We start from the raw sequence: 14,237 nt of genomic DNA on the forward strand, positions 1-14,237 counted from the left end.
TTCACGAACCCTCCTCAGGGTGGAGGTTCGGAGGCCTTAACTGGCCACCGGTCGAAAGGCCGTAACTCGGGCAAAGGGAAGGCTTCATCGGAGAAGTCTTCTGAGAAGAAGTCTGACGCTGACCGCGAGAAACTAAAGGCAGAGAGGACCTGTAATGATTGTGGCGAGAAAGGCCACTATTGGAGGCAGTGTCTCAAGCGGAAGACCGAGAAGGGTGAAGATTCCTCAGTAGCAATCATGAAGACTCCGGCTTTTGTGCACCTGGAGGTGATGGACACTGATGTTTCATTTTCTTTAGGCAGGGAGCAGATTGGAGGACTCTCCGCAACGGATACTCGGGAGTGGATTCTCGATAGTGGTGCTTCCAGGCACATGACTCCTTCCCGTTCCGGTTTACAGGATCTCTGTAGGCTTTCTGGTCATATTCTTACTGGTGATACATCCGCTATCCCAGTTCACAGTGAGGGCAGGATGGAGATAGTTCCCAATGGCAAAGGGGGGAAGCATTCCTCCCAGGTCTTGTATTTTCCGGCACTTGGTTTTCATCTGTTGTCAGTGCATCAGGTTTGCAAGACTGGCGTACGGGTGGAGTTTGATGAGCATTTTGTTGCTCTCCGGGACAAAGCAACAGGCCAAGTGGTTTGGGAAGGTGGAGTGGAGAATGGAGTTTACAGGCTTTCAACACTCTCTCTCCCAGGTCCTCAGGTTTGTGATGAGTGGCAGTCTGGTAATGGCCACTTAAGTGTGGATACGTTGCAGGTGCGAGCTTTCCGAGACCAGGTGGTGGATAGCTTGCCAGTAGATGGCAGCAGTTGGCAGGAACTTTCCAGTACTGATGTTGGTAGTTCTTGTGTTCGTCAGTCAGAGGAAGCTGAACAGGTCACTTATGCTCTGATGTCTCGTAGTGTTTGGGACATAGAACTTCCAGTAGTTGAGGATGTTCTTTCCACGGGGACCTTTCGGAAAGCCAGGCAGGTGTGGCAGGTGCTTACTTGCAGAAGGAGGTGGTTTCTCCAGGCTTTGTGGTTCCGGATTCAGAGGGGGTGGTTGACAGGTTTCATCAGGTTTCCAGGACTTGTTTGTGCACCGTAACAGGTGATGATCCTTGGGAGTAGTGTGATGTCTCTGTGACTCAGAAGCTGTATGGTTCATTGATCTGGTTGAAGGACACCAGATTGGACGGGAGCTTCCTGATGAGGGAGTTGAGCTCATGGTTGCGGATGTCTCTTTGGGAGGTAGGATTGCGTTTTCTGTGGTTTCTGCGGCATGCGAAGGATCATGGACTCTTGTACACAGGAGGGGGATTGTTGGATGGAGTCCGACTCCACGGTAGGAGTGACTTGGTTTGGGGAGGAGATCCGGACACGAAGGGATCTACTTCAGGCCCAGGAGCAATTTTCCGGAGCAGTTGGAGACAGTCATCTTTTGCCTTGTCGAGCACAGAGGCAGAGTACCGGGCTATTTGTGATGCTGCTTGTGAGGTGGTGAGGATGCAGAGGTTGCATTGCAGGTTTGGGCTTCCACGGGCGGAACCCATGGTCATCCAGAGGCACTTTGTTCGTAAAGAGATCGTTGCTGATGACATCTTGCTAGAGTTCTGTTCGACGGAGGACAGTACGATGGACCTCTTCAGGTGGACCCCTTCACGAAGTCGCTCTCTCAGGACTTGCTCGGGCGGCACCCTAGCTCCCTGTGGTTGGTTTCATAGCCAGGAGCTGAGAGGGGGTGTTAGAAGTCATCTCTTGTCTAGTTTTATACACCAGGGCCTTTGTTGTGGGTGTGCCCGCCCTTATCAGGTGTTTTATCATTTTTCCTCACTCCCCGTATTTTTTCCTATTTTTTTCATTTTTCTGTGGCATGGGAGGCAGTCTAGTAGTGGCAGGAGGACCCTGAGCCTGGCCGACTGCATCTGTGACATGGCCGACTACAGTGCATGAGTCGTGGGACTCTTTTGGTGCTGGCCGACCCATTCTGATGCTGGCCGACTGTGATTATCCAGTCGTGGAGGTTCTTGTGTCCAGTCGGCTGCCCTACAGCAGCAGGCCGACTGCTGATGTGGGGGCATATATATAGGCCCCCAGCCCCATACCACTCTTTGTATCATATTCGGGATCTTCTTGTGTATATCAGAGCAGAGTTACACGCCTACATCTCTCTTTCTCTTGTGCTGTTTTTCTGCATGCGTTTTTTGCTCTTGTGTTCCCAGATCTGGTCATCATCTCCGCTGCGTATTCTGACAGTTACAGCCCTTGCCAATTCCTAAGGGTCCTTTCCAAGATATTTCAATGGGCTTTGTCACGAATCTGTCTCCCACTCTGAGTAAGCGTAATACGTAGTGCTTAACTATTGTTAATAGATTTAGCAAATTTGTTATGCTTATTCCTTGCAGGGCCAATGTGACCGCCGAGGATGTTGCCGAGTTGTTCATTCGGCATTGGTACCCGATTGGCGGGATTCCTAGGACCATAGTGTCAGACCGAGATGCCAAGTTTACCAGTCATTTTTGGAGGGCATTGTTTGATAACTTTAGTACTAAATTGAATTTTTCCAGTGCATTCCACCCACAGACGGACGGCCAAACAGAGATATACAACCAGTTGGCCTTTGATGTGCTGAAGTGTCATGTCCACGATCAGCAAGATAAGTGGGAATCTTATTTGCCTTTAGTTCAAGCTGTTTTGAATGATTCTTTTTCTTCAGCTATTGGCATGACTCCATATGAGGCAGCGTTTGGAAGACCTTTCGAATCGTTGTTGACCAGGACCTCGTCTTCAGGACCTCAAGCGAACAGAGTGACGAAGTCTTACCAGGAGATTTTAGAGTCAGTAAAAGACAGGTTGGCTAAAGCGCAAGAGGCCTACACTTGACAGGCCAATAAAGACCGACGGGATATGAAGTTTTCGGAAGGGGATTGGGTTTATCTTCGGATTTTAAAGCAAAGGTTGAAGCAGGTGGGCAAGCGATGCCCAAAGTTTTCTTTCAGGAGCTTTGGATCCTTTCCCATCCAAAAGAAGATTAATGAGAGGTCTATGCAGTTAAAGCTACCTTCGAGTTGGACTATGCATGATGTATTTCACGTCAGTTAGTTAAAGCCATATGTAGGTCCGATCCCTTCAGAAGTTAAAGATGAGGCGGAACCAGATATTGTTGATGAAGCAGAAGTTATGGTTCCAGAACAGATTCTTCTATACCGTTTCAAGCATGGCTCAGGTCGAAGACAAAGACAGTTCCTCTCACGAAGTTTGAGGACCGAGGGACCCACGAAGCGGTATGGCTTGACAAAGAGTTTTTCGAGGACTATCTGGCATTTTTGACGACAGATTATTTTGAGGCTATGCAGCTTCCGTCAAGTTAAGCAGAAGGGGATGTCACGTACATCCCGCACTTGGATGTCACGTAGACATTTATGTACAGAAGGTGCAGGACCTGGGATGGTAACTGGTGCCATGTGAGCCCAGTCTGGGACATGTCAGCCAGGGATCCATCCCAGTTGTCCGAGGTCAGGTGTGCATTGTCCTGCACAGGAGTCCAAGGTCAGGTGTGCACTGTCCCGCACATGAAACAGTGCCAGTCCGCACTGTGAGTCTCCCTCTGGAATGATGTCAGTGATTCTGTGTATCTGGTATAGTACTTGATGCCATATCATTGTGTAGGTAGTTAGGGTTTACTTTTAGTAGGAAAAGGGGCCAGCCCATAGGGCTACCCCAAGTCTTTGTGTGGGCATGGGGATAGTGTGAAACCACCCCCATGAGGGCCAAGAAGGCCCTGGCTGAACCCACCAGCCATGGAGGGGCTATACGACAGCCCTAGGGACAGGCTAGGGGAAAACATACAAGATATGCAGCCTTATATGGCTGTAGGGCAAGTATGGGGCAGCCCATACAGGCTGCCCAACCCCCAAGTTGCTTGCAAAACAGTGCCCAGCCCCTAGAGATTCAGGCGCATGATGCCCAGCCAGCCATGAAGAAAAGCGCAGCTTTTTATGTGATTTATTCAGTATTAAATGCTGAATATTCAGTCGTGGGACAAAAAGATTCCGGCCGCCTGGATAAGAGCTGGCCGACTGCTATTTATTGGGAGTATAAATAGGTGAGCCCACAGGTCATTGTGTTATCTCATAATTCACCAAGTGCTGAGGCAAACCAGGGCCAGGACAGCCAAGAAGTTGCTAACGCAAAGGGGTGGAGGACTGTAGGTCAAGGGCAGAGATTTCTCAGCCAAGAAAGGTCAAGTTTCTGTATTTTCTTTTTTCAGATTTATATCATTCTAATAAAGCAAATACACCATCCGTGGTGGGGGCCCTACAGAGGGTATTTGAGACCCAATACTGTGTCCTCTCCTCTCTCTCTCTCTCTCTCTCTCTCTCTCTCTCTCTCTATTTTCTGCACATCGTCATTCAATTTTGTGTGTTAATTCCATCGCAAAAAGTGTGCTGATTTCTAAGCATTGAAGTTAACGATCTTCCATGAAGCTTCCGCATGTTACATTGTTGGAACTCTTGGTTGGCTTTTTCTCGACGGCGTTGGTCTTCCTCATATTTACCTGTGGCTTTCTTATCTCTTTGTTTCTCGGTTCTTTCTCTTCTGCTTTCTTTTGCTTCTTTATTCTTCACGTCTTGCTTCTTCTTTTCTTTTTGCTTCACGTCGATCTTCGTCTTTTCTTTTTTGTTCCTCCATAGTGAGAAGGACATGTGAAAGATCTATGCCTTCTTTGGGCTTCTCTTTTTCAACAACAAGCTGCATCTTCAGAGAATTTATTTGCTCCATCATTATTCTCAGGAGCTCTTCTGTGCTTGGCGGAAGCGTGCTTTTTTGTTTGGAAGCTTTTTGCCTCCATCTCTACCTATTGGCTTTCTTCTTGATGTGATTTCTCTCCCGACATGGTGGAGGCCTGGGTGTTTTCTCTAGACCACAGTATTACCATCCACTCGATGCTCTCACTTCTTTAGGTAGCCGAGTTGGGTCACCAACTTGATGCTCTGATACCAATGTTATATGCACTGGGCTTGATCGTGATAATGCACAACAGGGCCTTTTTTATACCTTTATGTGGTGAGAATCTTTAGCATCCACTTTAGAGAGTAGAGAGAGAGAAGAGAATGAGAATGAAGAAGACGACACAGTATTGGGTCCCAAATACCCATTGAAGGCGTCCCCCCCCCCCCCCCCCCTCTTGCAAGTATGAGTATTTGCTTATATTATTCTTTGGAGAATGCTGTACAATGTTTGAGTAAACAAGCGATATGAATGCCCAATGCAAGGACGAGGAAGGCCGTACGTCGATTGAGTATCCACCAAATTCGAGGCTTTGTTGAAGACTCTTTGGGCCACTGATGCAAGTCCAGATAGCTGTAGGACTACACATATGCTGGTTGAATGTGAAGAGGAGCTTCCTTAGTTGCTTGGAGTCAATTGGATGCTGGTCTACTCACCGCCGCTTTCCCCACCCATCCTTGCTAAATACCTGAATATTGCCAGCCGTACTGGGCGCCAGTGGCGAACAGAGAGGGCGGCTACGCACAGAGGCGCGAAGCGAACGGGGGCGGTGAGGGCAGAGGCGAATTGAGGCGGCGGTGAGCAGGGGGCGGCCCAGGGAGAAGGCGGCGGCGACAGTAGCGAATAGAGAGAGAGTGCGACTGTAGAGGAGAGAGAGCATGGCGGCTGGCCCTTACCGGAAGGTTGAGGTTGTAGTACGTACGGCCTCCAAAGTCCAGACGCAAGACGCAGGCACGCCGCACAGAAGGACAAAACGGCAGCACCCAAAAAAAAAAAAGACGCACAGATCGATCCATGCGTACGGATTCCTGTACGGTACGGATTGGATCCGTACGTATGTTTTGATCCTACCTTGGTGTAGGGTGCACGTGGCACTGGATCCCAGATAGGCGACGGGTCAAAAAAGGCAAGTCAGCAAAAGGTGTGTGTTGTATGCGTGGAAGCCTTCTTCTGAGATCCAACACTAAGCCTGATTATGGAACACCTGTAGCTGCTTAAAGAAATGATTAGACAGAGAAGAGAGAGAGAGAGAGAGAGAGAGAGAGAGAGAGAGAGTTGGCTGTTGGTATTGGATATATTACTATGTTACAAAAAGATGTATGACTTTACAACTTCATGAGGCCTTTGGCTTGCCCAAAAGGTGGCTGATGCACTTCTATTACCTACATGATGACCTAATCCCAAAGGAGGGAAGAGATGTTTTGTAGAAATGATGCTGCCTGACTAATGCTTATATAGGCCTCGGGAGAGTAGGTCGGCTAGATGAAGGGGTTGTCTGCCGCCGTGAGTCCTCTTACCCACTTGGAGAATTCATCAAATTGGTTCATGTATAAGTCAACCTCAGCTTTAGTCTTTGCATTAGCAAGCATGTAGAAGTTTAGACATGTAGATGCATATGAAGCATGCCTATGGGCCAGCGAAATGCCAGCCCATGCCCCTGGGGCACAATTTGCAGCATGACCAGCCCATAGAAGGGGCTAAGGTCCAATCGGCTAGCATTAAATGCCTACAGGCATTAGTCAGCCAGCATCAGCACTTGCAAAAAAGCATCATAGGCAGCATAAACAGCAGGCCGACAGGCTGGCATGAACATATGCTCCAGTCGGCCAGCATAAGACACATCAGCAGCAGGTTGGGCAGGTGCTAAAGTTGGCCAGCAGTAAAAAGGCAAAAGAGATGTTATGCGCAGCATTAAATGCTAGCAAAAAGGCATTTTTTGTCCTATCAAAACAGGCGGACAGCATATGGATGATCTGACCAATAGCACAAGTCGATATAAAAGCAATCACTCAGTCCACCCCATAAATCATCTTTCATAAATTAGTATACAACAATACAAGAGCAGCATGTGTGCGAATTTGGGCATGTTCTTGGATTCATCTAGGTATATAATTCAGCCGTATTAGCGGACATGCAGATTTCACATTGTGAAGTTTTCGTCGGAGTTGTGGCAGTTGATATTGTGCTAATTCTTTCTATCTTTAGCGGTGCATTTGCCCTATCAACTACTTAGTTGCTGTACTAATTCTTTCTATTTGCTACTTCCCTTAGTGCTAGGCTTCATTATGGTTGAGCCTGCCTTGCATCTCCGGAGCTTTGACAGAAACTCAGTACGAAGAGCTTTGTGTGAATATATGCTCTTGTGTGCGTGTGTGAGAGCATATCTTGATACAAAGTTCTACACCCACTATTGGGCACTAATGACGTTAGTGGGGATGTCGTAGTATCTAGTCCATACTATGCATAATGGAGTTGATAGTTATATAGTCTTGTGGGTTGACTACCATGAGTATATAACATGCACGTTCCTAAAAGGTGAATTTGGACATATTTCTGGATTCATCTAGACATATAATTCAGCGGTATTAGCGGACATGTAGATTTCACATTGTGAAGTTTTCGTCCGAGTTGCGGCCAGTTGATATTGTACTAATTCTTTCTATCTTTAGCGGTACATTTGCCATATCAACTATGTAGTTACTGTACTAATTCTTTCTATTTGCTACTTCCCTTAGTGCTAGGCTTCATTATGGCTGAGTCTGCCTTGCATCTCCAGAGGTTTGATAGAAACTTAGTATGAAGGGCTTTGTGTGAATATATGCTCGTGTGTGTGTGTGTGTGAGAGAGAGAGCATATCTTGATTTAGAGTTCTACACCCACTATTGGGCACTGATGACATTAGTGGGGATGTCGTAGTATCTAGTCCATACTATGCATAATGGAGTTGATAGTTATATAGTCTTGTGGGTTGACTACCATGAGTATATAACATGCACGTTCCTAAAAGGTGAATTTGGGCATGTTCTTGGATTAGGTATATAATTAGAACCTTTTTAGAATTATTTGTCCTACGTCGTGATCCCATTCTGAGCCCTAGTCTAGGGACATGTTAGGCACGAGCTACGTAGCTTCCAAACCTTAGGTGTTAGGGTTTGTCACTTGGAGAACAGCCCATGTAGCTCATCCTAGCATAGGAGCATATAAACAAGCATGTGGAAGCATTAGCCCAAGGGCCACCTAGTGCTACGAAGAGCATGGCCAGCAGCCATGTCGTCCAGCCACAGAAGCCCAAAAGGGGCCTGTCAGCTAGCAGCCCATGCAGTCCAGCCACACATGTGAAGCACCTGCATAAATATGACTTTAATGAAGTCATGAGCAATATAAAACTGGCTGACATCATGAATGCAAAACTGACCAGTATAGTGTCACCAGGAAACATTTCACCTCGAAACACGTACGGACCGAAATGCCTATATATATGTAATCAAGAGATTAGAGTACTAGGAAGAAAAAAAAACCCCCAAAAAAAATTAGTAGTTTCAACTGCATATTTTAGGCAAGCGTTTCAGTGAAACTTTGAAACGTTTCAGGCGTTTCACGTTTCAGGGTTGCTGAAACGCGTTTCACAGTGACCATGGACCATCACTAGCATCGGGATGATCCTATAAAAGGTACCTTCAATCCCTTGCCTAAAATCATCTCATTCTCTCTTATCTACAACAGTAAACAAGAGCAGAGACATGTGTGCTTGAGTCTTTGACTTGTGCATACACATCTACAGCCAAACAATTCATTGTGCTTCAATCCAGCCTTCAGTCTTGCATCTCCCACAGCAGATCGGGGTGTGCATAGTGGCTTCCGAAGTGGCTTCAAAGTTGTCTTCAATCCGCTTGATGGTTCAGTCAACATTTGGTCTACCTAGTCCTTGCGTTTGGCATTCCCAAATCATTTGTCATTAGTAAGTTTTCTGCATTTTAAAGTTCTCCAAAGCAATAAAGCAAATACTCCTACTTGTGGGAGGGGGCCCTTAAGTGGGTAGATTGGGACTCAATCAGGTGTCAACTCTACATATTCTCTCTATAGCTCTTTCTCTTGTGTTGAAGATTAAAGTGGATTGCTTCATGCTTACTAACATAAAGGAATAAAGAAGGCCTTGTTGCGAGTTGCACGATCAAATTGGTTGCATGTTACATCTGTTGCATGCATGGCATAGTTGCAAAAAAACGCGTTTCAAACTTTAGGCTACTCGTTTGAAACGTGCAAACGTTTCAAACGTTTGAAACGCGTTTTTTTGCTGGGCCAGTTTTTTTTTATGATAGAAAACGTACGATGCAGTATCTCCTGGCATTTCAGTTTTGAAAGTGACGCTTGAAAGAGACGTTTCCAGCCTTTGAAGTCTTCCAGGTTTGCTTGCACCCCTACCTACGCACCAGTCCTTCTCCCCCGGCCCCTACGCACCGTAGGTAACAGGTTTGTACTAACCCTAAATCCTGATTTTTTCTGATTTTGGACCAAATTTCAGATTTGAAATTTGGGCATTTTTTGCCAGGTTGCCTACATTGGTGCATGCACACCTTGCCTACGCACCAAGCCTACTCCTCCGGCCCCTACGCACCCTGCTTCTCAGGTTTTTAATAACCCTAAATGCTGATTTTTTCTGATTTTGGACCAAATTTCAGATTTGAAATTTGGGCATTTCTTGCCAGGTTGCCCAAATTTCTTCATTCATTCATCATGCCTCGGGCTAAGGATGCCATGTGGAACCACGTAACTCCTGTGAGCAGATATGGGGGTTCAGGCACAGAAAGGTGGAAATGCAATTTTTGTGCCAAAGTGTCAGGTGGGTCTATTATTAGGGTAAAGGCCCATTTTACAGGAGTAAGAGGGGAAGGCATTGGCCCTTGCAGTCAAGTACCAAGAGAGGTTGTAGCGTCTCTTCAGCAATGGAAGAGAGAACATGAAGCAGCAAAGGGAATTCAGCCTATTGATGATGATGTACAGGATACAGATTCTGTAGGTGATGTGTCCAAAAGAGCTAGGACAGAGGATGATTTGCAGAGTCAAGCAGGTGGGTCTAGCTCCATTCCTGTAGCCCACAGATCTTCATTGCCCACCGTGCCTTCTCTAAAGAGGGCAGGCATTAAAGCAGGCATACAAAAGCAAGCTGTCAAGGAGGCCACACGTGAATTGACAAAGTTGTTTATACAATGCGCTTTGTCATTTCACGTCGTGCGTACTCCTCGTTGGAAGAAGGCCATTAAAGCTATCAGCCGCATTGGGTATGAGTGGGAGGGTCCATCTTATGAGTCCCTTCGCAAAACCCACTTAAGGAAGGAGAAGAAGGCAGTGGAGCTTGAGATGGAGCCTTTGAAGGCAACCTGGCAGAAATATGGATGCACATTGCTTTGTGATGGCTGGACAGACATGAGAAAGAGAAATGTATATAACATTTTGGTGTCCTGTTGTAAGGGCACAATGTTTTTGCGTGCCATTGATGCCTCGGTTCCAGGTACAGTTGTTACTGGAGCATTCATATGGAGACATTTGCGTGAGGCAGTGCTAGAGATTGGCCCAGAGAACATAGTGCAGGTAGTTACAGATAATGGGTCAAATTGTGTATCTATGGGCAGGATGTTAGAGGATGAGTTTCCAAAGATAGTGTGGACTCCATGTGCATCACACAGCTTGGACCTCTTGATAGAGGATGTGGCCAAAATTGGGTGGATTGCCGACCTCTTTAGTACTTCTCGGAGCATGGTGAAGTTTGTCACCAAGAGGCCAAAGGTTTTAGCTATGTTTCGTGCACACAGTGATTTGGAGTTGTTGAAGCCCTCAAACACCAGGTTTGCTTACATGCTCATTGTGGTTGAGAGGCTTGTGCGGGTCCGTACAGGTTTACTCCGCACTGTTGTCTCTCAGGAGTGGATGGCATGGGATGATAGAGAGCATCCCAAGGCAGTAGCATTTGTGCGCGCGGTAATGCGAGACACTTGGTGGGCTGAGGCCCTTGCACTTGTCACGGCCACTCAGCCTATATATAGTGTGCTTCGCATTACGGACATGGAGGGCAGCACCCTTGGACTCTTATATGAGTTCATGGACCGCATTGGAGAGGCCCTAGATCGATGCACTATACTATCAGCTGAGAGGTATGTATCATTGTATGTCATTGTTGTTCTTTTAGTTGCCAGTGGCCACATTATACATTGATATTAATTCCATGCTTCCAAGTGTCGTTGAACAGGATCCAGGACATCAGGGAGGTGTGGAACCGTAGATGGGATTGGTTTCATAGGCCAATCCATGCGGTTGCCCATATACTACACCCACTATGGCGGAATGAGGAGCAGTTCAACAATGAGGAGCTAGAAGAGGGATGGCAGTCTTACATCCAGACCTGGACTGGAGGTGATGTTCAGCTCCTCAGGAAGTTAGAGGATGAGCTCCTAGTATTTCGGAATGGGAGTCATGCCTTTGGGAGAGCCACTGCAGTTTTGAGAGAGACTCAGCTTCAGCCAGTCTCTTGGTGGGAGAAATATGGCATCGGTACTCCAGTTCTGGTAAGTGCCCACTGACAAGTTACAACTTACATGTAATAAGTTTGCACTTTGAAGTAACAACTTAGTACTTACAACTTATATAAGTTGTTTCTTCTTATTATTTATAAAGTTTTCTGTTATCTTTTGACAGAAACGCCTTGCATTACGAGTCCTCTCACAGGATTGCAGCTCTGGTCCATGTGAGAGAAACTGGAGCACATGGGCCCTCTTCCATACAAAGAAGAGGAACAAATTGTCCACTGCTCAATTAGAACGGTTGGTGTATTGTCATTGCAACCTCCGTTTAATTGAGCAGCAAGGCAATCCCATTGAGCCGCGCCAAGTGAATGTCGACAAGATCGACATAGAGAAAGTGAAGGACGTACCAGAGATCCCTGCTGAGGAGCGCGACATCTATGCCATGCTATACGAGGAGATGATGGCACCAGCTACTATGACACGATCACGGGCACCGACATCAGCAGATCATGCATCTACGAGTGCTGAGGCTGAGGCTGAGGCTTCATCTTCTTACGACACAGACTCACATTCCTCAGAGGAGGATGATGCTGAGTAGTTACTAGTTACTACTAGTGACTCTTGACTCTTGACACTTGAGTCTAGAGTTGAGAGTCCAGACTCCAGACATTGGAGACCATTTGTTTTTTCAGAGTTTTTGTATTTGGTCTTTCGGTACAGACATCTGTATTTCAGATTTCAGATTTATCATTTGACACTATTCACTAGTGCTTAGTATGTTGCTTAGTATGTTGTAAGTTGTAACTTGTAACTTCAAACTGGTTATGCTATTAATAATTATATGGGTTTTTGCCATCTATGATCTAATTCCTGATTCCTGAAGACTGCCATGTATCATGTATGATGTATCATGATTCATGTTACATGTATGATCATTGTATGATGTAAATTGTAATCATGTATGATGTATTAAGAATCAGGATTCAGTATGAAATTTGAATCATGGATTCATCATTCATGATGTATCATGATTCATGTATATGAAAGTTGAATGTAGATTTTAGCATTAAACTGTACCAAACATAAATTTATGGACACCCTCCTAAAAAAAACCTGGAAAAAACACCTGAAAAAAAATTTGAAAAAAACTTTTAAAAAACTTTTGGAAATTTGTTTGAAACGTTTTTGAAACGTTTCAAACACGTTTCAAAAACGCGTTTCAAAAAACGTGTGGCAACTATGATGCATGGTCACATTGAAACGCATTTTAGCTGCCTTGAAATGTGAAACCTCTAAAATGCCTAAAAAATTTTGAAGTTTCATTGAAACGCTTGCTCAAAACGTACAATTATAATGGCTATTTTTGGGGTTTTTTTTCCCAGTACTCATCTCTTGATCATATATATATATATATATATATATATATATATATATATATATATATGTATGTATATAGGCATTTCAGTCCGTACTTGTCTTGGGGTGAAACGTTTCGGGTTGGAACTTCGTGTTTCGAGGAGAGACTTTTCGGGGTTGAAACGTTCCGTTGGTGACGCTAGCGGCATGTGTCAACATGTAGCCCATTTGGTGCATGGCAACCCACCCTTGGTGAAGGCTGCCTCATTCAAGTACCTGCATGTAAGGACGACTTCAGACATCCACAATCATGCTGACTTGCTCCTTACAATTTTATTTTTCCATGGAGCATCAACATCATCTGGTGAAAATTAGTATCTCATTGGCCTTGTTAAACCTCTAGAAAAAGGTGCCCATTGGTTATTTGACCCTTCGACCCCCGACCCTTGAACCAAACCCCACCTCCACTCCTCTCTCACATTCATCATACTTCAAATGAACTTGTATATTAAAGCACGGGTGACACAAATGCAAAAATCCTGTGCATCGTTAAATAAATAAAATAGGCTAAAATGGTTAGCATTGTATTTTGATTTTGTTGGGGATTTAGTTTTCTGAACTAATATGTACAATTAATTTTTAACTGATGAATCTTTGTATTCAGCTTTGGGATAAAACTGGCCTGAAGATGGAAGTTGAAGTTCCTGTAGATTGAACATCTTGAGTGCGCAACATGATATACATCTAATGGAGATGGTTTCTTTCTTGGATCTTAAATTATATTGAAAAGTTGATTATTTATGATAATACGCCTTGAGTGTAAGTATGCCCATATAGATATGGTAAGAATAGTGTTAGGGAAACCCTTTTTACTGACCCTTACATGAATCCTTTTTGAGGAGGAAATAAGTCGAACCTTTTTCTCGAACCCTAGGTAAGAATGCCTTACCTCTGATGTTTTTGGAATGGCTAAATACATGGGGTAATTACTTTCCAATTTCATACTTTTTTATTGTCTTTGGACAAGTAAGAATACTTTTATTACTCATTTTAGTAATTTGATTCTTTTATTTCTTGCAAGGGCTACAAGCATAAGAAGCATTCTTTTTAGTTCTTGGTATTTTTCACATCTATGCATACATGTAGGTGACATTTTATATGTTAACAAGTAATTTTGTTATTACTTGCTCCATTTGTCTTTTTCGCACTCTCTTTCTTTGCCAAAGCTGTCCAAAAGAGTATCATTTGAGCCTTTAAGATCTCCCAAACTTTATGAAATGCTCCGCAACACATTTCCAATCATGGCTAAGAAGTGTATATGTCAATTGCATCCATTTGAACCTCTTTTATGCCTAATAATAGTAAATTACAACAAGCTTTTTTTTTCTGTTTTGGCTCAAGAATGTACCTCGGATGCATCAAAAAGGTGTTCCATCCCCTTTAACATAGAGGTGGGTTGCCATGTTGCTTTATCTTGAGGTAAACCTTTTCACTTGACAAGGTATTCACGCAAAGTACGATTGCGTAACATCTCTCTTTCTCCCAACATCTTCTCGGGTATGTACTCCACCATGCTATCTTCACTCAT

At 44.8% G+C, this 14,237-nt stretch overlaps 2 protein-coding genes across 5 annotated transcripts in view; both read left to right on the forward strand.

The window, feature by feature from the left end:
- The window catches only part of LOC147642478 (uncharacterized), a 36,239-nt gene extending 22,813 nt beyond the window's left edge, over window positions 1-13,426 (forward strand). For 2 of the 4 annotated variants that reach the window (XM_086806914.1, XM_086806934.1), the window contains one exon: window positions 12,750-13,265. In XM_086806914.1, coding sequence (XP_086663040.1) covers window positions 12,750-13,024 — 275 coding nt within the window. In that variant the 3' untranslated portion in view covers window positions 13,025-13,265. Of the gene's footprint in view, window positions 1-12,749; window positions 13,266-13,313 lie in introns of those variants that run through there. The other 2 variants (XM_086806922.1, XM_086806928.1) reach the window with 1 other exon arrangement.
- On the forward strand, window positions 9,510-12,157 carry LOC147642479 (uncharacterized). Its single transcript, XM_086807319.1, has 3 exons — window positions 9,510-10,924; window positions 11,020-11,335; window positions 11,466-12,157. Exons 1-3 carry the CDS (start codon window positions 9,510-9,512, stop codon window positions 11,889-11,891), a joined length of 2,157 nt encoding a protein of 718 aa, XP_086663445.1. The 3' UTR covers window positions 11,892-12,157.
- Window positions 13,427-14,237: the final 811 nt, after the last annotated feature.

Source organism: Cibotium barometz, chromosome 1 (assembly GCF_041138505.1).
Source record: "Cibotium barometz isolate CiBa-2024 chromosome 1, ASM4113850v1, whole genome shotgun sequence".
In the NCBI taxonomy this organism is placed as follows: domain Eukaryota; kingdom Viridiplantae; phylum Streptophyta; class Polypodiopsida; order Cyatheales; family Cibotiaceae; genus Cibotium; species Cibotium barometz.

Bases quoted from the DNA above. Each gene is read 5' to 3' on its own strand.
- LOC147642479 (XM_086807319.1), top strand. From the start codon at position 9,510: ATGCCTCGGGCTAAGGATGCCATGTGGAACCACGTAACTCCTGTGAGC. The intron at 10,925-11,019 runs GTATGTATCATT...GTCGTTGAACAG, and splicing joins ACTATACTATCAGCTGAGAG to GATCCAGGACATCAGGGAGG. The intron at 11,336-11,465 runs GTAAGTGCCCAC...ATCTTTTGACAG, and splicing joins GCATCGGTACTCCAGTTCTG to AAACGCCTTGCATTACGAGT.